We start from the raw sequence: 26,161 nt of genomic DNA, 5'->3' as shown, positions 1-26,161 counted from the left end.
AGTCACTTGTATGATTGACAAAAAGAAACTTACAGCTAATCCCCCAGCATTAGTGAAATTGACTTTCCCACCAGATCCTGTTGTCTGAAAAAGAATCAGAACCTGACTTGCCGTGACAAAGACGAAGAGTAATAGAAGAAATATGCGGAATCTATGGCTGATCTTGGAGAGATTATAATGAAGGTGTACGTGTTCTTCCAAATATACTAAAGGATCCACATCTCTTTCGAAGAGTTTACTAAAGTCCTCAAAGTGAATAATTTGTAAATTGCAAACCAAATTGAACAAAAGACAAGCAGATAAAAGAATTATGATCAAATACGTCCATGAGATGATTGAAGCTAACAAAACCACAATGGATTTCCATATTGACTCATGGAAGATGTATAGAAAGCGAAAGATTTCACGGGCAGTCTTCACGAGAAGGCATGGCAGTATCCACCAAAGGAGCAGACAAAAAAAATCCTGCCATAAGGTATAAGTGAAATTCTCATTTTAGATGCGAGTATAAAAAATCTGCATTCATCTAATGAAAATAAATTTTATTATTTTAATAGTATAAAACTGTAAAAACCCAGATGTGCATTGAAATTCCATCAGCAAAAATCTTTTAACTAATATAGATAATATAAGAGGTCATGCCGCATAAGTAATCGCTAACAAAAGGTGGGTAATTTTGAATTGTGGGACAGTTTACCTTAAAACCAAAGTAAACTACAAATTCTTGGCTATCAAATGCAATTTTGCCTAAAAAAAACTTGAAGAACTTTCTGTTAAACTAGTTTCTTCACTTTCCTCAAACATTTTAGATAGTTCTAATGACTATCTAAGCTGTAATGTGCATCTGAAACCTCCAATTAACGGAAAAATCACAAACACGGCATGCTCACAGCTTTCAAAGAACATAATTTTGTGTTTGTGTAAACCTCACAAAACAAGGAGCAGTCAAGGTAAATATGATAATGATGCATGATGCAAACGTACAATGCAAATATCTGTATTCGATTGTTTGTATGTATGTATGTATGTATGACCAAATCAACCTCATATGTGATGAGGTTGTTTTCATGTTTTGAACCTATGACACCAGACTCATAATCTAGCAGCCTAACCATTGCACCAAGGCTCAACACTAAAAAAGTGGAGATGCAGAGTATCAATCCCCTTACCTCTCACATGTGAAAAGAGTGTTCTACCATTTGAGCTACATCTCCTTATAAAACCATATTACCCAGTTATGGTACCGATGATCCAAGACCCTAGGAGAGCAAACCAGGGACCCCTTGGCATTTCTCTGCACAAAGAGGCTAACCAAAGACTCGAACTAGTGTCATTGCACTTGTTAGCCTAAGCCTTTTACCATTGCACAAAGCAAAAGCCCCTCAGATCAAACTTCCAGCGTACTAATAAGAAACAGATTGTACCAATATAGTTAAGAGTTAATGATGAAATGTATTCTTAGCCATAATTCTAATTATTGATTTTGATCTAGATATTTTAAAAGACATAAGAACCATTCTCATCAATTCTCTGCAGAAATTGAAGTTGAAACATCAATATTTCCAAAATTGCAGCTGCAACAGGTGCCAAAACTCCCCCACACAAAGCCACCCCGATGGCCGAAACTATAACCAAAACTGAGTTTTCAAGCCTTGATTGGGTTCTGAACCAGCAATAGATGCCATACATGGCCAAAAAGCTGGAACAGTTCCATGGCAAGAAATTGAGACAAGATTGCAAGTCAAAAAAAAAAAAGATGCAAGATGATGATGCATTAGCAATAAGCAATCTCAAAGCTGCATATGTTTTACAAAGCAACAAATGCCAAACTTTCAAAGTTTAAAAAGCAAGGGTAATTGAGTGAGTTTAAAATATCACAAGACTCTTAGAACAACAAGGATAGAAAGAAAGAATGGAGAATTGCTGATACTGTTAAAGGTTAAATACCTTGGATATTTCCAAATAAATAACTAAACAGGTGATAGAAATGATCTAGTCTTAAGGTGTTTGTTGGTGCAGAAAGGCCACCAAGTGCGAAGACGGATTGCAGACTCTATGAAAAGGGAGTAGGATTACTAGCAACAAATGTGGCCTATTAAAGAGGTAGATGGAAAAAGTTCATTTCACTATTATCCAGTAACATGTTTAGGTGGAGAATGCATGTTGGAACAAGGATTGAAATCACACCCACATGGGTAGCAGGAAAGCTTGTCTTATGTCTTCTTGCAGATCCTAGTTGGTTTCATGGATCAAGCACTGGAAACATATCCACCAAAGTTATAACCTGCAACATAATCAATGGATTCTAACAAATTCCTAATAATAGCAAAATTTCTCAAAATGTTGGTGCATTAAACCAGCCTCAAGATACGTGGCATCATCATACGAGATCAAAGAGATGACAATCTGAAAGCACCGGATCCCAGCAAACTAATTTGCCGGTTAGTGGATTCAGCTTTGTATTTCATCGACCTGAATAAAGAACATCCTTGTTGTGTTCTGAGCGGATGACATTTTAGCTAACAACGAAATGTTCAAATCGGGTATCTACTGACCGGAACCCTGATGCCTTCTTATCCGGAAGGAATTAGGACATCTTTATTTCACCCCGATTATCTACCAAGGTGAACTATTATACTGACGGACTTGATCGTTCTGTGAACGCTCGTGGTGGTTTCTTCAACCAGGCCACAGCTGGCCACAATCTCATGTCTAGCTTATATGCATAGTTATAAGCCAACTAACTTGCAGGTGGCTCTCTAACCGTCTAACAGACTCCTCTAACGGCCTACCAAACTCTGAAACGACCTCCTCAATCCCTCTATAAATAGAGGGTTAGGGATCCTCCATCGGTAAGTTCTGCTCTCTGAAACTAAGGAAGATTCTGTCGGTAGGAAATTAGGCCAGACTATTGGCTTCCACCCAGTTCTCCTCCAGTTCCACTCAATCTTTTGCTCTTCCATTCTTTTTCATCCCTGTTCTCAAGGCTCGAACTGACTTAAGCATCGGAGGGTCAAGAATTGAAGGATCCACATCCAATTTCTTGACTGATTTTGCAGATTGGAGGAGTTTTCATTAGGTCACAAGGATCGCTCCAGCCCAATCTCACCCAAGTCGATCCACTCTACTCCAAATTTTGAGCCCTACGGCAACAGATTGGCGCTAGAGGAAGGGCTCTGATTTCTTTTGTGAAAAAGATGGTTAAAGCACAAGCTCATCATCCCTCTCCCTCCGCTCCTAAAGGAGCACCTAAGACGCCACCACAGCAATCAATTACTGTTGATCCTTAACAATTCAATCTCTTTGTTCAGCAAGTCCAAGCCCTGACAGCAGCTATTCAATAGCTTCAAAAGAAGGAGAAGCAACCATCAAAAGAAGCTGCTCCCCCAAATGCTTCATCCCAACACAGCCCTCAACCAGCCCATCAAGATGAATACCATATTGATGAGGCTAACAGCGAATTTGCCCCCAGTACTTTGAAAGTTCAAAGAAGGGACGACCTAAAGCACAAGGTTCTGAATCTTGAAAGGCATCTGATGGAGCTCCAGATAGGAGGTCGACCTTAGAATAAAGATAGCTTCAATCTTCAATCTCCATTCTCTCATAAGATCTTGAGTGAACAGTTTCGAACCGATTCAAGATGTCCGCCATCAAATCTTTTGATGGCTCTGCTAAACCGATGGAACAAATCGAGGGTTATAAGGCCCTTATGGCTTTATAAGAGGCTTCTGATGCCCTATTATATATTGCTTTTCCTGCAATCCTCAAGAAGGCAGCGAGGGTTTGATTTTTCGAACTCACATAAAGGTCCATCTCTTCTTTTGAGCAACTTGGGAGACTCTTTGTCACTTATTTTGGTGCTAACAAACTTCATTTGAGATATGTGGATAGTCTTTTCTCTGTTTAGCAGCAGGAAAGAGAAGATCTCCGAAAGTACGTGGCTCATTTCAACACGGCCACCCTGAAAGTAAAGAATTTTAATGAATTAGTTGCCACGTCTGCTTTGAAGAGAGGACTCCGAAGCAATCGTTTGATTTTTTCTCTGAATAAGAACTTTTCGGATACCTACGACGAGATGCTTAATCGGGTGCGTAAGTACGCCCAGGCCGAGGAGGCGGAGGCTATCTTAAAGCAGGCGAAGAAGGATAAAAATAGAAAAAAACGACCGAGGGAGAATAATGAGCAAACTGAAAATTCAAATCGACTCCGAAAAAATTCGAGGTCAAGGAGCCTACCTCGGCGCTTTAATTCTTATGCCCCTCTGTCCACTCTTCGAGCTCAGATTCTAATGAAAATTGAAGGGAGAGATATCTTCGAAGGCCTGACCCCCTGAAGGCCCCTCCAGAGAAGAGAGAAACGAAAGTTTGCCGCTTCCACAGAGATCATGGCCATGACATCGAGGAATGCAGGCAACTGCGGGATGAGATAGAAACCTTGGTACGTCAGGGTTACCTCGACAAATATGTTAGATCGGCCAAAATCAGAGAGTATAGGCCTCCAGCAAAAGGAACTTCTAATGATCACAACCGACCAACTGTCGGTGTTATCAATATGATATCTGACGTCTTACCTGGCACTGATGACCTGCTCCCCAAGAGACAGAGAACTGAAGATGGTATTTCTTGTTCTGAAAATGATGTACAAGGGATCCAAACCTCTCATAACGGTGCTGTCATCGTCTCTATGGCGATAGCAAAATATGATGTAAAAAGAGTTCTTGTTGATAATGGAAGCTCTGCTAACGTATATTGTTCCATGATGCTTTCTCAAAAATGAACCTGATCGGACAACTCAGGCGGATCGATACTCCCCTCGTCGGGTTCTCAAAAAATCTTATGACAGTCGAGAGAGAAATTACTCTACCAATTACAGCGGGATAAAAACCAAGGCAGTCAACGGTACAGCTCACCTTTCTAGTAGTCAAAGTCCCATCTGCTTATAATGCTATCCTGGACTGATCTGGTCTCAATGTCCTCAAGACCATTGTCTCTACTTATCATCTATTGATGCATTTTCCGACTAAAAAAAGAGTTGTTGAGATGCGTGGCGACCAAATGGTGACTTAACAGTATTTTATGATTTTGGCTAAAATAAACCAACCGACGGAAACTATACCAATTGATAACCGGATGCATTAGATGAGGTCGGAAGAATCTGAGGTGAACTGATAGAAAAGTTTGAAGCCATTCCTTTAGGAGATGATCTGGAAAAAAGGGTCTAGATCGGTGTAAACCTCAAGTCTAGTTTAAGAGAGAGAATGATCAATTTTTTACGAGCAAATGCTGACGCCTTTACTTGATTGGCTTGTAATTTGCCTGGCATCCCTGCTGATGTGATTATTCATAAACTCAATGTAGATCCAAATTTCAAGCTGGTTCAGCAGAAGAAAAGAAGTTTCGTTCCACAAAGGCAAAAAGCAATCGATGAGGAAGTTGACAAGCTTTTAAAAGCAAGATTCATCAGGGAAGCTCATTATCTGAAATGGACAGCCAATGTAGTTATGGTCAAGGTCAACGACAAATGGAGGATATGCATCGACTATAAAGATCTTAATAAAACTTGTCCAAAAGACAGTTTTTTCTGTCGAGAATCAATCAGCTCATAGATGCTACCTCCGATCGCAAGCTCCTCAACTTTGTGGATGCTTTCTCATGCTATAATCAGATCCAATGGCTCCAAAAGATGAAGAAAATGCTGCCTTTATTACTGAAAGAGGTTTGTATTGTTACAAAATAATGTCTTTTGATCTTAAAAATACAAGTACTACATTCCAATGCCTCGTCAACAAAATTTTCAAGCAACAAATTGATCAAAATATAGAGATCTATATTGATCACATGATAGTAAAAAGCATCAAGAAAGATCGGCATATTATCAACCTGAAGGAAGCATTTGGAGAACTTAAAAGGCACCAGATGAAGCTCAATCCTAACAAATGTGCCTTCGAAGTTGGCTCCGATAAGTTCCTTGACTTTCTCATTAATCAAAGAGAAATAGAAGCTGACCCTGAAAAGATTAGAGCATTATTGGAAATGAAGTGCCTGACCTCTATCAAAAAAATCCAGCAGCTCACCAGTCGAGTGGCAGCCCTCAGTCGATTTGTTTTCAGTTTAGCTGAAAAATACCTTCCCTTTAAAATATTAAAAAATATCAAAAATTTCAGCTGGACAGAAAAATGTCAGACTGCTTTTGAGAATCTTAAGAAGTATCTTGGCTCTCCATCTCTTCTTTCTAGACCACTCGAAGATAAAGAACTGTACGTCTATATTTCCGTTTCACCTTATGCAGTCAGCTCAGTTCTTATCCGGAAAGAAATGGGCATTCAAAGACCTCTCTACTACAGCAGGAAATTGCTGCGAGACACAGAAACCCGATATAAGAAGGCCGAAAAGATGATATATGCTTTGATCATGGCAGTCCGGAGACTCAAGCCTTACTTCCAAGCTCATACTATTACAGTATTAACAGATCAGCTGCTCGGATTGATATTACAAAGAGTTGATATTTCAGGTAGGATCGCCAAATGGACTATTGAACTCAGTAAATTTGATGTATACTACCGACCTCGAACTACAGTTAAAGGCCAAGTACTAACTGGTTTTGTTGCAGAATGCACTATCCCAGATGATGGATCATCCCGGTAAGTCCTAAAAATGATGATTCATTCTGGATTCTACATGTGGATGGAGCCTCAAGTTCTTAAAAAAATAGCATCGGTTTGACTTTGGCTAGTCTTGAAAGGTTCATGACTGAACAGGCCCTGAGGTTCAATTTCAACACTTTCAATAATAGTGCTGAATATGAAGCCTTAACGGCGGATCTCAAAATGGCAAAAGAGCTTGGAGTCAGAAAATTAAAGGTTTTTATAGATTCACAACTCGTTGTCGGCCAAGTCCGAAGTCAATTTGAAGCCAAAGATTCCACGATGGCCCGTTACTTGCAAAATGTCAAAAAACTATCCGAAAATTTTGAAGAGCTTGAAGTGCTTCAGATTTCTAGATCGAAAAATGTCCGGACTGACGCTCTGTCCCACCTCGCAACTTCGGATTTTTCCGAACTAAATCAGAAGGTACTGATTGAACAGTTGGACAGGCCTAATATTGAGATACTCTCTGTATTTCAGGTCGATCATGAGCCACGTTGGATTGATCCCCTCATAGATTATATATCTAAAGGAGTTCTGCCCAATGATCCAGTCAAGGCCAGAAGCATTAGAAGACAAGCTCCATAGTATGTTCTTCAAAACAGCCGCTTATATAAAAAGTCTTATTCTTTTCCTCTACTTCGATGTTTGACACCATATGAAGCTGACTACGCACTTCGAGAAGTACATGAGGAAATATGTGGAAACCATCTGGAAAGCAGGTCACTTGCTTATAAAGTAATCCGATAAGGTTATTACTGGCCAATTATTCAAAAAGATGCAGTTGATCTCGTCAACAAGTACGACCAATGCCAGAGGTACGCTAATATCCAATATCAACCTACTACTGAGCTTATTTCTATTACCGCTCTTTGCTCCTTTACAATTTGGGGGATGGATATATTAAGACCTTTCCCAATAGCGGCAGGCCAAACAAAATTTTTTATAGTAGCCATTGATTATTTCACAAAATGGGTAGAGACAAAACCTTTAGCCCAGATCACAAAGAAAAAGATGCAAGATTTTGTCTAAAAATCTATAACATGCCGATTTGATTTACCTCAGATCATCATCACTAATAAAGGTCGGCAGTTTGATAACCCCAAATTCAATGAATTCTACTCTAAATTTCATATTAATCACCGACTCACTTTTATTGCACATCCACAGTCAAATGGCGAGGTTGAAGTAACTAATAGAACTATCCTTCAAGTTTTGAAAATAAGGCCCACTGATGCAAAAAGATTGTGGGCTGAAGAGCTACAGAGTATACTGTGGGCATACCGAACCACGTATCGGATTCCGATAGGAGAGACTCCTTTCGGGCTCACTTATAGGACTGAAGCAATGATTCCCGTTGAGATTGGCCTATTATCTGATAGAGTCAAAAATTTTCATAAGATAACCAATTCTGACTGATTGAGGACCGATCTAGATCTTTTTGATGAAATGAGAAAACAAGCCCATGCTAGAATGGCGACCTATAAGCAGAGAACTGCTAAATATTACAATGCCCGTGTAATACCGAAGTCATTTCAAAAGGATCACCTCATCCTGAGATGGCTGAAGTCTCAAAATCTACTAAATAAGGTAAACAACTCCCAATTGGGAAGGACCCTATCGGATCACCGATGTAGTTCACCCAGAGGCTTATAGAATTGAGAATTTAGACGGATCTGTTATTCTCCACACTTGAAATTCTGAAAATCTCAAAAAATATTATCAATGAAAATGTTCTAACGAGCTCTTTCTCATATGTCATGTTTTTTCTTTTATCAAAATCTGGATTTCAATCCGGTGAAGCCTTGAAAGGCATACATGTTAATCTGGATTTCAGTCCGATAAAGCCCCGAAGGGCATACATGTTAATCCAAATTTCAGTCTGGTAAAACCCCGAAGGGCATACATATTAATCCGAATTCCAATCTGGTGAAGCCCCGTAAGGCATATATGTTAATCTAGATTTCAGTCCGATTAAACCCTGAAGGGCATACATATTACTCCGGATTTCAATCGATAACGCTCCGAAGGACATACATATTAATCCAGATTTCAATCCGATGAAGCCCCATAGGGCATACATGTTAATCCGGATTTCAGTCTGGTAAAGTCTCGAAGGGCATACATGTTAATCTGGATTCCAGTCCGGTAAAGCCCCGAAAGGCATACATATTAATTCGGATTTCAGTCTGATAAAACTCTGAAGGACATACATGTTAATCCGGATTTCAGTCCAATAAAATCCCAAAGGGCATACATATTAATCCGAATTCCAATCCGATGAAACCTCGAAGGGCATACATATTAATCCAAATTCCAGTCCGGTAAAACCCCTAAGGGCATACATGTTAATTCGAATCCCAATCCGATAAAGTCCCGAAGGGCTTGATTCCCCCATCAACCGACAAATCTTATTCCGAATACAAGACCGAGAGGATCTTATGTCAGTTTCGAACCGATGTGATACTATATTGATCTCTAGAGCAAGACTGTCTTTGGATTCTCTTAAAAATATCGATCTTCGAATCTCAAACTTGATCCGTTCAAGGTCGTAAAAATAAAGATACATCCAAACTTTGATTTTCAATTAATTGATGATGAATGAATTTAAAGTCATCAGTTTTCGGTTCTGTCGAATTATAAAGATATGTATAGTTATTTTATCCTGGCAAGCAATAGAATTTATTAGAACATACGGATTAAATCATGACGTTTGAAAAAATATTTCTTGCATTAATATGAAAAGAAAGTACAAAAGTGGGAACCGCATTGGATTTACATATTCCAAAAAGAAAAAAAAAAGAAGAAAAGAAGAAGACCTGTATCAGGTCAGTACATCCCAAGAAGCAAGAAAAATTTCTACTGGATGATCACCGACGCATCGAAGCTCTCCTTGGTTCTTTTTTGGTTTGCTCTGGCTTCCCAATAGTATCGATGGTAGTAGGCTCTGCGGCTGGGGTGGACTCTGACTTCTTGCCAGCCTCGAGGACTTCGATCTTTACTAGAGGCACCACAAAATATAGGCTCCACGGTGATGGCTTCAATTATGTTCACCCCAGTAGGAGACCGACCAGATTCCTTTGCTAGCTCCTCTGCCACTTAGGGGGTGACTCAAGATCCCCCTTTACGTCCATCTCAACGGCTACCTTTGGAGTGACCTTGGAGATATCTACCTAGGGATACAATTTTTTGATCAGATTGCGGTACTAACTAAAGGCGTAATCATATACGCCCTCGGAGCTCTCGGATACTTCATCCTCGAACTCCTCGAAGGCTTTGTATAGCTCAACTGCCTTAGCCGCCTTGTCCTGCTCCTTGATTTGCCTCTTCAAGGCCTCTATGACCTTCTCATGAGCCTCATTGGCCTTCTCCGCCTCTCTAAGCCTTGACTCCAGTTCCTTGTTCTTCTCAGCGATAGTATGTAGATCAAAAATATTTTTCACCTGTTCATTAACCTTTCGCCGAAGATCCAATAGATTTTGATTCTTCTCCTTCAGTGCCTTCAGCTTTTCTTCGAGTTGATGTTTGAGTTCTGGACTGAGTTCGGGCTCTTTTTTCTCCTCCTAAAGAATGATCAGATTGGCATCCATGGCCTCTTTATTCTTCAACAAGTGGATCATGTTCTTATACATAACCTTGAAGTCGATGGTGACCTGCATGACAAAGGTTCAGGTCGGTCAATCACCAAAGTGAAAAAAAAAAGGAGAAGAAAAAAGAAAGAAAGAAGAACTCACATGCATGAGCTGTTCCAATCCGTGGTTGACAATCTACTCTAGCTTATTCTTTCGACGCACCTTCAGATCGACGGTCGGCATCACTGACTCGAGAAGATCGCGGCCCAATCGGGGTCGCTCCATGAGTGACATCCTAGTCACGACATCTCTTTCAAATGAACTCGATGGGGCCGTGGAAGTTGCAGTTGATTGCGTCCGATCTCTTTGGAAGGCGGTGCAAGTCGGGCAGTGTCATTCTTTATCCTCACCACAGCGGGTTAGCAAGGTGGGGGTTCCAATGATAAGGCTCGGAGAGATTTTGTGGTCCCCGGGAGGCTTCACTCCTCCCCGAGTTAGCTGGAGAAGGGGTCGCCGAAGAAAATCAGGATGCCGCTTAGGCGGGGGGAGGCACTGCACCTTTAACTCTTTTCGATGCAGGATCAGTAGCAGATGGCTTTGGTTGATCCTTCCTCTTCCTCTCCTCTACCTTCGTCGGATTGAATCTCATTTCTGCATTAGACAGGCATTTCAGAATAATAAAGACAGTAAAAAAATGATAAAGTTGAAAAATAAAATATTTCGATCTTACTCCAAGGAGAATACAGGCTGATACCGGCACCATACAATGCCTGATCATTTATCAGAAAAGATAACTTGGGTATTTTGGTAGTAATCAGGGTGGAATGAGCCACCTCTTCTCCGGAGAGAATTTCATCATTAGAGTTGTGTTTGGTGTCCGGACATTCCTAGGAAGTCCTAAAACCCCATGGAATAGGAGCCCGAATGAAGAAAAAATGGCATTTCCAGCCGTGAATCGAAGAGGGAAGGCTAGGTCCAAATTTATGATTTTTTCGAGATGAGAAATACCATCAACTCTTCTCATTCGGATGTCATTTCAAGAGGACCAAGGATCTAAATAGGGAGATCCTAAGATCTATGTGAAGAAAATTACACATGATTATGAATACTATAATCATCTTAATTACGTTTGGAGTTATTTAAGTGGAATGGGCTCTATAAAATCAAAGATGTTGCTGAAAAAGGGGTGCAGTGAGAACTGCAGGCCAGATCGAAGGGACTCGTTGTAGAAAACTATGCAACCCTCGAGAGGCTCAGATACCCGACCTTCCAGATCCGATAATATCATTTCATACTCATCGGATATATTATATTTTTTCCTAAAGGTTAGGAAGTTCTCCTCGATCAAAATGGATTCTTCTGTCTCTGGACTAAGGTAGTCCGTGAGACCATGCACAGAAAATTCTGTGCTGTGATCCGAACTCCCCTCACATATGGGACCGATTTCAGGGTTCTTTCGGGATGGATTTCCTACCTCAATGGCCAATAAGGGCCGGATCGACATAACCTGTGAATCACCTACGGTCTTTTTCCCCTCTCTACCTCACTTGGACATATTTCTCAGAGAAAAATGTGATGAAAAAATGAAAAGAATCGAAAGAGAAAGAAGGGCTACTCTATGACTGAAAGAGAACAAATGAGAGAGGACTGATACCTAAGAGACAAATGAAATCCTCCCAAAAGATGGAGAATGAACTCTTTTTCCTCCCGCTCCAACGAAGGTTCTCACTATCTCCGATGGCCGTTCAATGCAGGAAAGCTTCAGAAAATAATTTGGCAGCACCTTCACACAGTAACAGCAGAAATAAACAGTGATTGGGGGGCAAAAGCGTTTTATAGGCAAACCGACGGCCTGGATTAACTGATCTTCTTGCCGATTTGTGACACCTGGCGTTAATCCAATGCTCGATCAGACGGCAGTTAGGTACAACTTTCTCCAGATTCTGCCATGACGGACCGATCCATGCCCAAGCTAATAAACCAATCAGACATTGACAGATGTCACACTCTTATTTGATATTTTCAAATCGTCCATCCAAGCAATGATGATAGAAGATCAGGCGGATCATTTTTTGAAAGATCAAGTCTCTTCGTTTTCAACCAAGTAATTAATTTTTATGCTCTCGAGGTGTGGCGCATTTATTCCAGACGGCGACAACACCAGTCCGAAAAGTCTCAAAGTAAAACACGGAGATAAGATCTCCTAGTCGGTGAATGATCGAGACAAAATTTGAATGCAGAGATAAAATCTCCTGATCGATGAAAATCGAATCAAAAATTCAAACACAAAGATGAGATCTCTTGGTCGGTGAACGACCGAGCCAAAATTCAAGTATGAAGATAAGATCTCTTGATTGGTGAAAACTGAATCAAAAATTCAAGCACGGAGATAAGATCTTCTGATCGGTGAACGACCGAGCCAAAATTCAAATATAGAGATAAGATCTCTTGATCAGTGAAAATCAGATCGAAAATTCAAACACGAAGATAAGATCTCCTAGTCAATGAACAACCGAGCTAAAATTCAAGTATGGAGATAAGATCTTCTGATCGGTAAAATCTGATCTCTATGACAAACGCCTCCCAAATTGACGAGAACCCAACCTTATGAAAATACTTCTACCTCCTAATCCAATCAAAGGATTATCACCTCGAACATAAGAAGTGGGAGGCAAAATATTGGTGCATTAAACCAGCCTCAAAACATGTGGCATCATCATACGAGATCAAAGAGATGTCAATCTGAAAGCACCGGATCCCAGCAGACTAATTTGCCGATTAGTAGATTCAGCTCGATATTTCGCCGACCTGAATAAAGAACACCCTTGTGTTCTAACCAGATGACATTTTAGCTAATAAAAAAAATATTCAGATTGGATATCTATCGACCTGAACCCCAAGCCTTCTTATCCGGAAAGAATTAGAATATCTCTATTTCACCCCGATCATCTATCGAGATGAACTATTATACTGATGAACTTAATCATTCTACGAACGCTCGCGGTGGTTTCTTCAACCAGATCACAGTTGGCCACGATCTCATGTCAAGCTCAAATGCACAGCTGTAAGTCAACTCACTTGCAGGTGGCTCTCTAACCGTCTAACACTCCTCTAATGATCTAACAAACTCTGAATTTACCTCCTCAACTCCTCTATAAATAAAGGGTTAAGAATCTTTCATCGATAAGTTCTGCTCTCTGAAATTAGAAGATATTCTGCCGGTAGGAAATTAGGTCAGACTCTTGGCTTCCATCTAGTTCTCCTTCAGTTCTACTCAATCTCTCTTGCTCTTCCATTCTTTTTCATCCCTATTCTCCAAGCTCGAACTGATTTAAGCATCGGAGGGTCAAGAATCGAAGGATTCCCATCCGATTTCTTGATTGATTTTGTAGATTAGAGGAATTTTCGTCAGGTCACAAGGATCACTCCAGTCCAATCTCACCCAAGTCGATCCACTCTACTATAAATTTCGAGTCCTGCAGCAATAATAACTTCTCAAAGTTTCCTCTTAATCCAACGGACATCACTTCATAAAAGCAAACAACGGAAATCATATTTGTGCTTCCTATCTCAAACATCAAGTCCTTCTCCATACAGCAGAAACAATATCAACTTTTTCAAAGAAACATTGCGAGTGCAGATAATTTTCCAACCACTACAAAGATTATTAACCTTTTCAATCAAATCCACAAAGTAAAATCTCAGAATCGGATCTTGACGGATTAATTTTTTTCCATATTATGCAGGTAACTACAAATTCAAACACCTAAGCATAATTTTCTCAATTCTTTCTCAATTCATCTCAATCAAACCACTCCATAATTAGAGTTTTAAGAAGAAGAAGACTCTAAAGAGAATGAACATCTCCCGACCTGGATCTTGTGGAAGTACTGTATCTGGAACCTCTCGGCCCGGCCGTGATGCTGATCCACGAAGAGAAACCTCCGTATGCCATACTTGGACAGATTCCTGGAGATACAAATGAGGGAGACGGCGGCCACAGACACGTCGGACACAAAGACGCATATCTCGAACCGCTCGACCTGGTACTCCTCGCAGCTCCCGTCGGAGCAGCGGGAGAGGCAGATCGAGGCGACGGGGCCGGCAATGCCGAAAAGGGCGAAGGCGAAGCCGGAGACGACAAGGGCCAGCAGGGAGGAGTGATGGTAAAATCCGACGACGGCCAGGAAAGACCGGAGGCGGTGGAGACCGCAGCCGAGGAGCGTCTCCTCCGGCTGGAGGAGCGGCACTCGCGACGGCGACGGCGACCGCGACCGCGGCCGCGACGCCGGCAGCGGTGGCGGTGGCGGTGGCGGTGGCGATCGGTCCTCCGCTAGGGTTGGGGTTTCGGCATTATCGCCCATGGAGGAGAGAGAAGGGGAATCGGAAATCCGGGAGCAGAGGAAAGCAGACATTCGGACAAGCCGATGCTTTTTATAATTTTTTAAAGCTGAGACGGAGCCCGGAAAAGGGGCGGCAGCTGGAGAGCGGACTCCGCTGGAAGTTTTCATCTTTTCTTTGCATCGCCTCCTTGCAACGCCCCTTGTGGCGGCTTCCCATTGGCTGACAATATCCAAACGACGGGTTGGGCATTGGAATGGTGGTCAGACGAGTTGCAAGAAAAGCGAAGCATCGAAGGAGGCAGCGAAAGTGCAAAAGGTCGTGCGGCACGTGGAGGGGATCGCGACGGTTGGTTCCTCTTGTTTATCGGCTGTCCAGGTCATGACATAGACAGCCAAGTCGAGGAAAGGATGGAGGACGTGCAGTCGTTTTGACGTCTTTATTGTGGGCCCTACTGCAAACGTGGCGGTAGAATAAACTACTTGCTACGATTTTTCGTTCACCTAGGCATGACACGTTTGTTTGACGGGTTTAGCTTTTTGTAGTTGGGTTGAGTGATTGCCGATTGGCTTTTATTCCACCAAAGACAGCGTGAGGTCACATGCGAAGGTGTAACGCGAAAGTGAAGGACGTGCTGGCAAGTTATTTGGCCACTTCATTCCTCATTTTTGTTTTTTTATGGTAGAAATCCACTTCATCCCTCTTAATCATTGCTCCACTTCTGCTCGCCTTCTGTTAGAAGGTACGACAAAAGGGTGTACCTTTACACTTGCTTGCATTGCATTGCCAAGACATAGCAATACATGTACGTTCATTTTCAAAAATGTGCCACCTGGGCACCTCAAAACCCAATCTACCAACATGGGTTTAGTTTATAACTCCAAATTAAGAAATATTAGCTCAACTTCAACTTGGGTTGGATTTAGCATAATCATATTTGAATCAAAACCTAAATATCCACTAATATATATAAGGAATATTCGAATCCAAATCAAAGCAAAATAAAAATTATAACTCTAGAATGATTGATGAATGGAGAAACCGGTTAAAGAGTCATCATCAATACAATGACATACACAAAATGGTCTCAATCATAACCAGCATAATGGCAAAATAGGATCAACAAACACTCTGCATTTCCAAATAAAAAAACAAAAACAATTAAACAGGATTTATATAGAAAAAGAAAATGACAAATTAATTCATTACTAATGAAATGCAATGGATTCATTGATGAGTGAAGAAGAAAAATTTAGAACCATTGTGCATATGATCTTTTATCGCATAAATGTATGAATTATGGAAATTCAAATTCTAATAAAATGAATTCCTCAAATAAACTCTTAAACCCAGAATTGAACCAATGATATTTCACTTGGATACCTCCAAGCTAGAACATTCAATCCTATTTTATTGAGATATTTTATTTTACTTATTTATAATCTATTCACATCATTAAACCATCATTTGATATGTAATGTGATATTTTCATATGAAAAGATGGATATCTTAATATGTCATATTTCAACCATTTATTTTTTAAAAATAAAATGCTTTCTCTTTTATAAAAAATGAAAAATGAAAATAGTTTATACTATTCTTTATGATATTTTGGAACTTTGTTATTAAAGTATTTAAGAATATTAATAACTTTTTTGTTTTCCCTCATTTATACAAATTTTCTTACAAGCTCTCTAAAAATAGATAATTTATGATTATCATTATTTATATTACAATTAAACATAATGGCTGCATTTGATTAAAAATTATTAAAATATATTTTTTAATTTTTAGTATTTAATATAAATATAGTCAAAGTAATGACCCAAAACTTTAACCAATTCAATTTTCGTGAGTGCTTAATAAGTATGTTTTATTCTCTTACTTAGTCACCATGCGTTGTATTTGATGTATGGTCAATTTCGTTCCCATCCTTTATAATTATGTAATTAATGTTAGTCCTTAATAACCATGGATCCTCCACTGACCACGGTGCATATGGTCCCTGAAGCTTGATGACATATTTTTACCTTCAAAGTCTTGATGACAAATTTTACCTTCAAAGATATAATTATTCTGATTCAATCAACTGCGGTAAGCAATATAAGCTGGCTCAATCACTTGGAGTAGTTCCTATTAAGGCCACCCTTCAGCAATTTTAAAGGGATATTTGATTGGAGAAAGTGAGAGTCTGAAATCAGAATCAGAATGGATGATTTCCTTTCCAACCGTTTGGTTGGAAAGAGTCCTATTCCGATTCCGATTTCGGGGTGAAATAAGAATGACTCAATTTATATAAAACTCAATCCCTACCCATCTCTATGAATTCAAATTTTCATTCTAATTCCGATCACGAACCAAACGCTTCGGGAGATTTGGTTATTCCGATTCCAATTCCAAACACCCCCTAAAGCCATCCACGAGATAGGGAGATATAACGAAAGTAGAAGGAATATCTGACAACCATCATACTTTTGATGCTTTAGGGCATTGGAAGAGCATGTTGGAATTGTCTCCTCCATCTCCGAATGGATACCACAGATTGGGGGTAAACTCAACCCACTCCTTGCTAAAATGCTTCAATAAGAAATCCGATGCCAAGTCATCTTCCAACAAAATAAGACAACTCTAGGATGAATCCACAAATTTCACACGAACTCATCATCTCTTAGGAGGTATTTGATTCGCAATCGAAATCAAAATAGGAATGAAAATCGAAATGACTTAGAATCGAAATCGAAATGATCAAATCTCCTGAAACATTTGGTTCGTGATCGAAATCAAAATTGGAATAAAAAATTGAATCCTTAAAGGAAAGTAAAGATTGAGTTCTATATAGATTGAGCCATTCTCATTCCACCCCAAAATCGGAATCAGAATGAAACTCCCAACTAAATGGTTGGAATGAGAGTCACCCATTCTGATTCTAAATCCCCACTCCTCCCAACCAAACAACCCCTTAGTTCTAGTAGACCTACTCTATATACCTTATACATGAAATTTTTTGTACACCGCAAACGGTGTAAAATCATACGCACCATCCACAATGATTGATTTCCGTACGGAGCCGACGAAGAAAAAAAATTTTCACACATCGCATGCTGATGCTGTGCGTGATGCGGTGCATGCGGTTCTGCACCGCCTGCCATGCACAAAGAATTTCTCACCTCATAAAGATCTCCTGCTCAAGTGATAAAGATAAACCCCAAGCAAGCTTATCAGGAATACCACAACTAGGAATATGAGTGGAAAGAACTTTGCTTGCAAGGCTGACATAAATAAATGATAATGCATGTGTTTCAACTCTTCTCTCCTTCAATCATAAATCACGTAACAAGATTCTCCAATAATTCAACATCGACGGCCGTGAGCAACACACATTACCCTACCATTATTGACCCAGTCTAGGCCACTAGTTGCTAACCTAACAATTAGGATAACGGTTGACATCTTCAACAGTTCATCCAATTATCTGAAGGGATTAGCTATCTTCCATCAATAATGTTTATGATCCATGGGTTTTCACTTTCCATGATTAGATATGACATTTTGCGTGCTCAATAGCACCTCTATTGGTCTAAGCCCCAAGCTTCTATATAAACAGACACTGATCAGGAATTACTACTTTTCCTTGGCATTTCATCTATCTAACATCAATATAACCCTCTGATTGATTGGAGAAAAGCAACCGATACTTGGAGATAATTATTGTCATGATCTTTTTCACATCACCCACATGATAAATGGCAATAATGGCTTAAATTAGACTCCCGTTGCCCCAAAGGCACGCCCTCCTGTATCACCGGGTCCTGCAGCCGGGGAAGTCACTGATAACATCTAAAAAAGCATGCATGTTTACTTCACTTGAAAAAGCAAAGATGTGACGTTCATAGCTTAGATGCAGGAATAGTTGAAACATGATTTATGAGCTCCCTTCTCAATATCTTTCCAGCAGCTGATTTTGGTATTGAGCTGACAAAAGCAACCCGGCGAACTTTCTTGTATGGTGCAACCTGCAACAAGAATCTAAGATGATATAAAATTTTCAAGAAATTTAATAAAAGATTTCCAAGCGTTACTGATACATAATGCTAAATGCTGAGTAAGAATTAGATGGAACTGATTAGACAGACTTGGATGGGGATGCTGTTGCAAGTAAAAACTAACACAAAGGACCGAGATAGTTCCCATGGAGACTCAAGACATCGGGGATATACATTCCAGGAGGCAGGCATTTTGTTTTAAGGTAAAATATAATTTTCTAGAGATGGCAACCTTTCACTAGAAAAAGGATGAAATATCAACTTGGTTCTATATAAGTAAAGCATAATCTTTAGTTTTTTTCAATTTGATCAGAGATATCCTAACTCATAACAAGGTAAATTTGAAATTATACTTTTCAGGGCTAACACAATGAGATAACACCGAAGGAATTACAAATACCTGTTTTGCAACAAAATCCATTACTTGTTGCTCACTGACAGAGCTCCCAGGTTGTCTAACAATGAAAGCCATGGGTATCTGTCCTGCTTCTTCATCTGGGAACCTGTCACGATGGAAAACATACAGAAATCTGTCACGGCAATAACTAGCATTCAGCTAGCAAGCAGATAAAAGGGCACAAGCATGCACATAGCTTGGTGTACTCCAGTGATAGCAGCCATCTCTATGGATGCTTCCTCAAAACTAAGATTTTCTGATTACATTTCATTGTTTTGCCACAAAACACCACTAATTTGTTAGAACATCACTAATTTGTTGGAACGTGGCTTTAAAAATTACTGATATAATTTAAAAACTAAACAAAACTAATAAAATTTTATGGTGGAAAAATTATAAATGACTTATAGAACAACAAGAAACAAAATTGATCAAACCCAAAAGCATGTTGGATACTATTCTAAGACGTATTCCCGTCCCTCGTGTAGAAAAATCTGAGAAAACCACCCCAAGATACGACTGGGATCCTCCACCAACGAGCACGATCATAGAAGAGGTTGATAAAGACTCTTTCAGCACCCAAAAAAAGAAAAAAAATATCGTAGTAGAAAAGAGAAAACTTATAAAGAAGAAGAAAAGAAGCCTCTTGGATGGCTTACTGGATTAGATCCCAAAGAGACCCTTTTATAGCCAACCAATATGACCGTTTATGACGGTTCAGATTTTTATTGACTTGTTAAGGTCTTTAATAAGGAGCCCAATGATCAAAATCTTTAATACAGAGTTCAACGGTCATAAAATAAAAACGAGATTAAATATACATGACCGTTGGTAATTAGGAGCCCAATGGTCAGAAATTAAAATCATAATAATAAATAGATTAAAATATTTAAATGATAAAATTAAAAAATAATATTAAAATGCTTGGAGGAGAATTTTAGGAAAATTTTGAGTTTTCCTCTTTGGATTCTCTCCAACATAATTCACTTACTCTATTATCCAAGCAATCCAAACAGGACATCTAGCATTACTGTTATCAACTTTTGTATAGCTAATAATGCAAATTTCCGACCCTGCATACTGTTCTATAAGAAACCTATGCACGAAGTACAAAATAAGAATTCATCTCTTCTACGTCTTGGAACTCTTAACCTGAGTGTATACACGTCTAAGTTGACTGCACAAGGATTTTAATTTATTCAATACAATTCCCATAAAATTCTGTCAATAGCTATTATATGACACCTAAACAAATATTTCCAAAAATTTGCTCTCCCTTTTCTGCATTTGGTTTGCCATTCTCATGCTTTGTTCCCTCCATGTGCTAGTGTTGGGTCGACATCTTAATTGTTCTTTAATTATGTACTGTTGCCTACTACCGAATTCCTTTATCATTTTAAATTTGTTAGATACTCAGAATCTAATCAGCTGCAAAACTTTTGATTGTTGAACTGATCTACAGTCTTGTTTGAGGTGTTGGAGCTTCTCACACCAAATCAAAGTAAGCTGTTCTTTAGCACACAGTGTTCCAAGCCCTATGTAGGTGTTTGGGCATTACTGGTCTATATCTGTATTCAACCTGAGTACCTTTTGGTGGCTACAGACGGATAACGAACTCACTAATTCTTGTAATACCCAAAGCTAGGATCTAGTTCTTTTTCCAGCCAGTCACATTTTTATTTTATGCAAGCATATCAACAAGATATGGACTTACCCTGATGGTTAATCAGGAAACTAAAAGCCTGACTTTAGGCTGCAGCTTTAACCAGCAAAATTGTATCAATCAGTAGCACTTAGACAAAGCTTTCAATTTAACCATCATTTCGTTGCTGATATTTTTAGCCATAGTAATCTCAACTGCCAAAATGTTCTCCAACTTTTTTTAAAAAAAAATGTCTTTAAAGTATGCAATTTTTGATTTTGTAAACTTGTCATCTGAAATTACAAGCTTATACTTATAGAAGGTCATAGATAAAACGTAATGCAACTCTTGTAAATTATGAAAGTCATGCAATGACGAGTTTAAGAACTGTCCTCTTTTCTCTTGTTTTATATAGAAGGTAGAAATTTCTTTTAAATCTGTATCATATAGTCGCAGTAGTTACATACGGAATTACAGCAGCATCAGCAATTTCCGGATGAGAATGAAGCACATGCTCCAATTCAGCTGGGGGGACCTGGAAAATACATACAAAATTACATAAAAATGAAGTTAAAAAAAGGTTACAGAATAATAGAATTTGCAGAAACTAGTTTTAAGCACCTGGTATGCCTTGTACTTAATCAACTCTTTTAATCTATCCACGACAAAGACAAAGCCATCCTGGTCAAAGTAGCAAAGATCACCTGTCTTTAACCAACCTTCTGAGTCCAAGGTAGATGCAGTTGCCTCAGCATCACCTATGTAACCTGAACTAATTACATCAAAGATGTCAAGCAGAACTCTACAGGATTCACAAAATACAACAGCATAATGTGATGTTTTAGAAGGTTGTCATGCATGTAAAATTGCACTCCAACTAAAATTTGTCTCTTCATATTAGGCATTACTAGCGCATCTGCATTCTTCAGCTGCTCCAAACACAAGAATCAATCTTTACATGACACGTGGCATGTCCACTGACACATAAGCTTCACATTTTATAATACTTGAAGTGGGTTAGGTGTGATCCCTTTAGCAGCATTTTGTTCAAATGAGATGGATGCCCCATCACCAACTACTTGCTTTTCTCTCCTCAAGGGCATCAAGTCAGGAGAGAAGCTGCACTTCCACAATTACATAAACCAAATCTTCTATTATCCCAACTAATCCACTGAGAATCAGGGAACAGTCAAATTCTTAGATAAGATAAAGTGGGCTGCAGTTTGATAGACTTTTAAGAAGGAAAATAACTCACCTTCATGTGATGGTCACTAAGCTGACAAGACAAATGATCCCTGCTCCAATGTTATTTTTAATTCCTTATCATAGAGCACACGTTACTTGTGCAGTGCAGCTATCTACTCCTGGCCAGCTGATCATTTTGACAATTAGGGGTTCCCTGAATACCAATATCCAGATTGATACAACCCCCCGCACCCTACACCTCCCCCGCCCCCCCCCCCCCCACCGCAGGGACTAACCCCACAACAAAACCCAAAACAATTAGGGGTTCCCTGAATACCGGCATCCAGATTGATACAACAACACCCCCCCCCCCCGCGGCGGCAACAAAACCCAAAAAAGGAAAAGAAAAAGAAAAAGAAAAAATAAAGGCTCTTATTTGCCTAGTAAAATGTGATGTACTTGAAATATAGCAATGACTGTTATAACAGCCATTATCAGCCATTGTTATCAGAGACAGAACCTCAATACTTAATTATTTATTTATTTTAAAAAACACTTCGACAGCAAATTGTCTATGTCATTAGATTCTCTCCATTTTAGTGTGGTTCATCAAATGGAGATTTGAACTCCAAAATATAACATAGTAGGATAAACAGTGAAAAGTTGAAAGGTCACAAACTTTCCAATAAAATACAAAGAGCGCTATGACAGGGTAATTGCTAAATAACAGTCAATTTTTAAATCCCACTTCACGCATATATAATGCAGCGGAAGCCTTGACAACCATGACATTATAACCTATTTTAACCCATCAACTGAGATTAGAAACAGATGATCCATGCCTACCCATGCTGACAATTTTGTTGGATAATACTGTGCTACGTGACACATGCAATGACGTGCTATCCACCAAAAAAAAGATGAGGTCCAACCAAGTAACCACTGGTGACCCTATTCAGCATGATGTCGTATGAATGGCCCAATTAAATCACGATGCCACCATGTGGCACACCAATCCCCTCGTGGCAAGTTTGTTGATAGCCAGTTTAATAACTGATTTGGCATGTTTCTTCCATGTGTTATTGCTGTGACCCACTCATATACCGGAATGGGATTCTCTGTGGTATTCAAAAAATACCGTAGGGTGCTGTGCATATATTGGGACATCCATCAAAAAAGAGACAGTTATGTGATGTTTATCTAAATTGTTCACTTTTTTTCTTAGTATTTTAATGCGCGTGTAAATGCATGCAGTCATCCATCTTTTGATGGACGTTTCTGAAGCATGCACAGTACCCTACGGTACCTGCAGGCAGAGATGATGATGCAGGCAGAAGTCAAACAGTAAATGGTGCCCACTTTCGGCCATCTATAAAACAAAAGTTACCAATCAAATCAGGCCATGGCTGTTCCACGCGACCAAAACAAACAGAAAAACCAACACCGACCACAAATATATGATATATCATCAACTTAATGCATTTCATATAAAATTCGTTTTCCTCTCGCTGCCACGTCCATCTCACTCACCTATCGAGGACCACCGTGGTAGAGGCACGGCTCACCTATCAACTTCTGGACAGCATTTTTGGTTGGACTAACGTGACAGAACCACAAATAGTCATCAAGTGGATCCTGCGCCCATATCCAATCCACCGAGGGGGGCGGCCTCACGCTTTCGGAGAAGAAAAAGTCATGCATAGAGGTGTTTTACTTGGTTTTCTTTTCACAACGGAGAATGCCTCCAACGTTCTAACCCATCTACAGACGAAATTGCCCGATCAAGAGAGTCACGGAGATCCATCGACAAGATACGTTATTCATTGGAACTCCCAGTGACGGCACGACATATTTGAGGCAACGCGATGGGAAGACGTTTAAAGTCTGAACAGGTTTTTTTTTAACCAAAGAAAAGAAAAGTCTGACCATGCTTTAAAACAATAGGACTTACAATGCTCTGGCAGCCAATATATTATTACAATCACTATTATAAATATCATATAAATGGCAAAAATTTTGAATAGCAGATATTAGACATCGAAATGATAACTTGCACGGTATTTATGAAATAAATATTTTTAAATCTAAACTTGCTAAAAAAACTGTTGGGCAGCTATTATTTTCCTATTGCAAATTAGTATATTTCATTTCATAATGATCACAAACAACAATCACGATTCACGAGTGATGACAAGAGCATACAAGGCGTTTTCAAGTATTAAATTACCTTTCATGATGGTGGGCCCTCGGAGCCAAAGCTCCCCTTGGCGTTCGGGAGGCAAGGCCTCCCCCGTGGCGGGGTCCACTATCTTCGCTTCCAAATTCGCGCCTATTCGCCCCGCCGACCCATACTTCCGTGACTCGTCCGGCCCCGCCGTCCCCGACACCCCTCCGGTCGACTCCGTCAAACCATACCCCTAACAGTCAAAAACGTCAGTTAGTACATTAACTTCAATCCACCTCAACTACGTCCCGTTACTAATTCGTGAAATATTAAATTATTAATTACTCTCCCCACCTGGATGATCTCGATGTTGGGGAAGCGCGCCGTGAAACGCTCCGCCACCTCCCGGCCGAGCGGCCCGCCGCCGCACGCCACAAGGCGGAGCGAGGAGAGGTCGTAGTGGGCGACCTCGTCAGACTTGGCCATCGCCACCACCAGCGGCGGCGACATGGGGATGTAGGTCGCCCGGTACCGTTCCACCGCTCGGAGCATCGCCCCGAAGTCGAACCGCTCCATCAGCACCGTCGTCTCCGCCAGTGCCGCCGTCCTGAGCACCATGAAGAAACCGAACACGTGGAACAGCGGGATCGTGAATAGCGCCACCGCCGGTCCATCTGGCGGCGCCTCCACCGCCTCCTTGGCGGCATGGTACCCCGCGATCAGGGCGACGAAGTTCCGGTGGGTCAGAACCACCCCCTTCACCCGCCCCGTCGTCCCCGACGAGTAGAGGATCGCCGCCGTGTCCGACTGCGAGACCTCCGGTGGCGGCGCCGCCGCCGGTGCCGCGGGGGAGAGGAAGGATCGGAAGCGAGGCGAGTCGAGGAGGATGATCGGTAGGTCGCGGGGGAGCTTGTCGGCGGTGGCTGCGGTGGCGAAGGCGACTGAGGGATTGGAGAGGCGGATCTGGTGGGAGATCTCGCCGGCGGTGCTGAGGGGATTCGCTGGAGAGACGACGACGCCGAGGGAGAGGAGGGCGAAGTAGAGTAGGGGAACGTCAAGGCGGGTGGGTGAGAGGACGAAGGCCACGTCGCCCTTGGAAAGGCCGGCGCGGGAGCGGAGAGAGGCAGCGAGGGTGTGGACACGGGAGACCAACTCCGGGTACGAGATGGCGGCGCCGGTGGCGGCGTCGATAAGGGCGGAGTTGGAGGGGAGGGGAGAGGGGATAAGGGAGAGGGCGTAGGCGGCGGCGGAGAGGGGGAGGTTTTCGTCCGGAAGAGGCGCCGCCGAGCGGAGGCTGTGGAAGGTCTTGGTCTCGTGGCAGAAGCCACTCCTCGGGTCGACCGACGGCGACGGCGGAGGTAGAGAGGTTTCCACCGCCATCGGAATTAGGAGATGAGGGCTAGCGTAGCGCGAGAGAAGTTTGCGGCGACAGAGAATAAGTGGGGGATCGGGCGGTCTGAATAGAGACAAGAGGAGCACGAACGTTGTCATTTTAGTTTTGAAATTTTATATGCGGGAACTAGGATCCGCGGTTGAATATTGTGATCAGGACGTTTTTTTTTTTAGGTAATAAATCAGGACGTCTTTGTACGGAAGTAATTGTTAATGGAAATTTTCCTGTGGACACAGAAGGGGTAAAGCGGAAAGGATGAAGTATCTAAATCTATACACATATAAATAAAAATTTAAATATTTAATTTATATTTATATCCATCAAAGCAAAATGAATTTAGATATGAATCTGACCGAATATTCAATTTTATCCGTGAGCTTATTTAATTTAATATATTATTTATAAATTTTTTAAAAATATATAATTATATTAATATATTATTAATTTGATCCATCATTTATTTGATAATATTTTTAATTATGTGATCATAAAATTTAATTATTCAAATTATATCTATAATTATATATATTTTTTAATATTTATTTTATATATATTTATTTAAAATAAATATAAATATAAATTTTTATATTTAATATATATATATATATAATCATGTCCAATCTGATACCAATTCTAAGTGTGGAAGTATTAAATAAGAGGAAGAATCATAAATTCTTTTTATGCGTCCACATCTGTATCATGCAGATTGATTTTTTTTTTTTTTGTCTTTTGATGAACAAAGGCTTATGGTCGAACAAAAAATAATAATATCTAAAAAAAT

The 26,161-nt window shown here is 40.3% G+C and overlaps 2 protein-coding genes across 4 annotated transcripts in view; both read right to left on the bottom strand.

Moving 5' to 3' along the window:
• LOC105048834 (uncharacterized) overlaps window positions 1–14,686 on the bottom strand; it is a 37,557-nt gene extending 22,871 nt beyond the window's left edge. Inside the window, exons 1-2 of one of the 2 annotated variants that reach the window (XM_073261250.1) lie at window positions 14,088–14,686; window positions 34–465 (exon numbers count right to left, since the gene is read on the bottom strand). In XM_073261250.1, coding sequence (XP_073117351.1) covers window positions 34–465; window positions 14,088–14,630 — 975 coding nt within the window. In that variant the 5' untranslated portion in view covers window positions 14,631–14,686. The remainder of the gene's footprint in view (window positions 1–33; window positions 466–14,087) is intronic. The other variant, XM_010928294.4, reaches the window with a different exon arrangement.
• Window positions 14,687–18,226: 3,540 nt separating this feature from the next.
• On the bottom strand, window positions 18,227–25,464 carry LOC105048835 (4-coumarate--CoA ligase-like 5). Of its 2 annotated transcripts, none has more exons than XM_010928298.4 (6): window positions 24,342–25,464; window positions 24,051–24,240; window positions 21,260–21,405; window positions 21,106–21,173; window positions 19,000–19,102; window positions 18,227–18,582 (listed from the first exon to the last, which is right to left on the bottom strand). In XM_010928298.4, the coding sequence occupies exons 1-6, from the start codon at window positions 25,365–25,367 to the stop codon at window positions 18,451–18,453; spliced, it is 1,665 nt and encodes a 554-aa protein (XP_010926600.3). In that variant the 5' UTR covers window positions 25,368–25,464; the 3' UTR covers window positions 18,227–18,450. The 2 variants fall into 2 exon arrangements, with proteins under 2 accessions (XP_010926600.3, XP_010926601.1); XM_010928299.4 differs by having other exon boundaries at window positions 18,227–18,569.
• Between the last annotated feature and the right edge of the window lie 697 nt (window positions 25,465–26,161).

This window comes from Elaeis guineensis, chromosome 7 (genome assembly GCF_000442705.2).
Source record: "Elaeis guineensis isolate ETL-2024a chromosome 7, EG11, whole genome shotgun sequence".
NCBI lineage: Eukaryota > Viridiplantae > Streptophyta > Magnoliopsida > Arecales > Arecaceae > Elaeis > Elaeis guineensis.
This window is presented reverse-complemented; position numbering and strand designations above follow the sequence as displayed.

What these genes read in the sequence shown, in the direction of transcription:
- LOC105048835 (XM_010928298.4), bottom strand. Translation starts at nt 25,367, where the DNA reads ATGGCGGTGGAAACCTCTCTACCTCCGCCGTCGCCGTCGGTCGACCCG. An exon ending in AGGGCCCACCATCATGAAAG is followed by an intron (nt 21,406 to 24,050) that starts GTAATTTAATAC and finishes TAATTAGTTCAG; the next exon opens with GTTACATAGGTGATGCTGAG. An exon ending in GCTGATGCTGCTGTAATTCC is followed by an intron (nt 19,103 to 21,105) that starts GTATGTAACTAC and finishes CCATCGTGACAG; the next exon opens with GTTCCCAGATGAAGAAGCAG.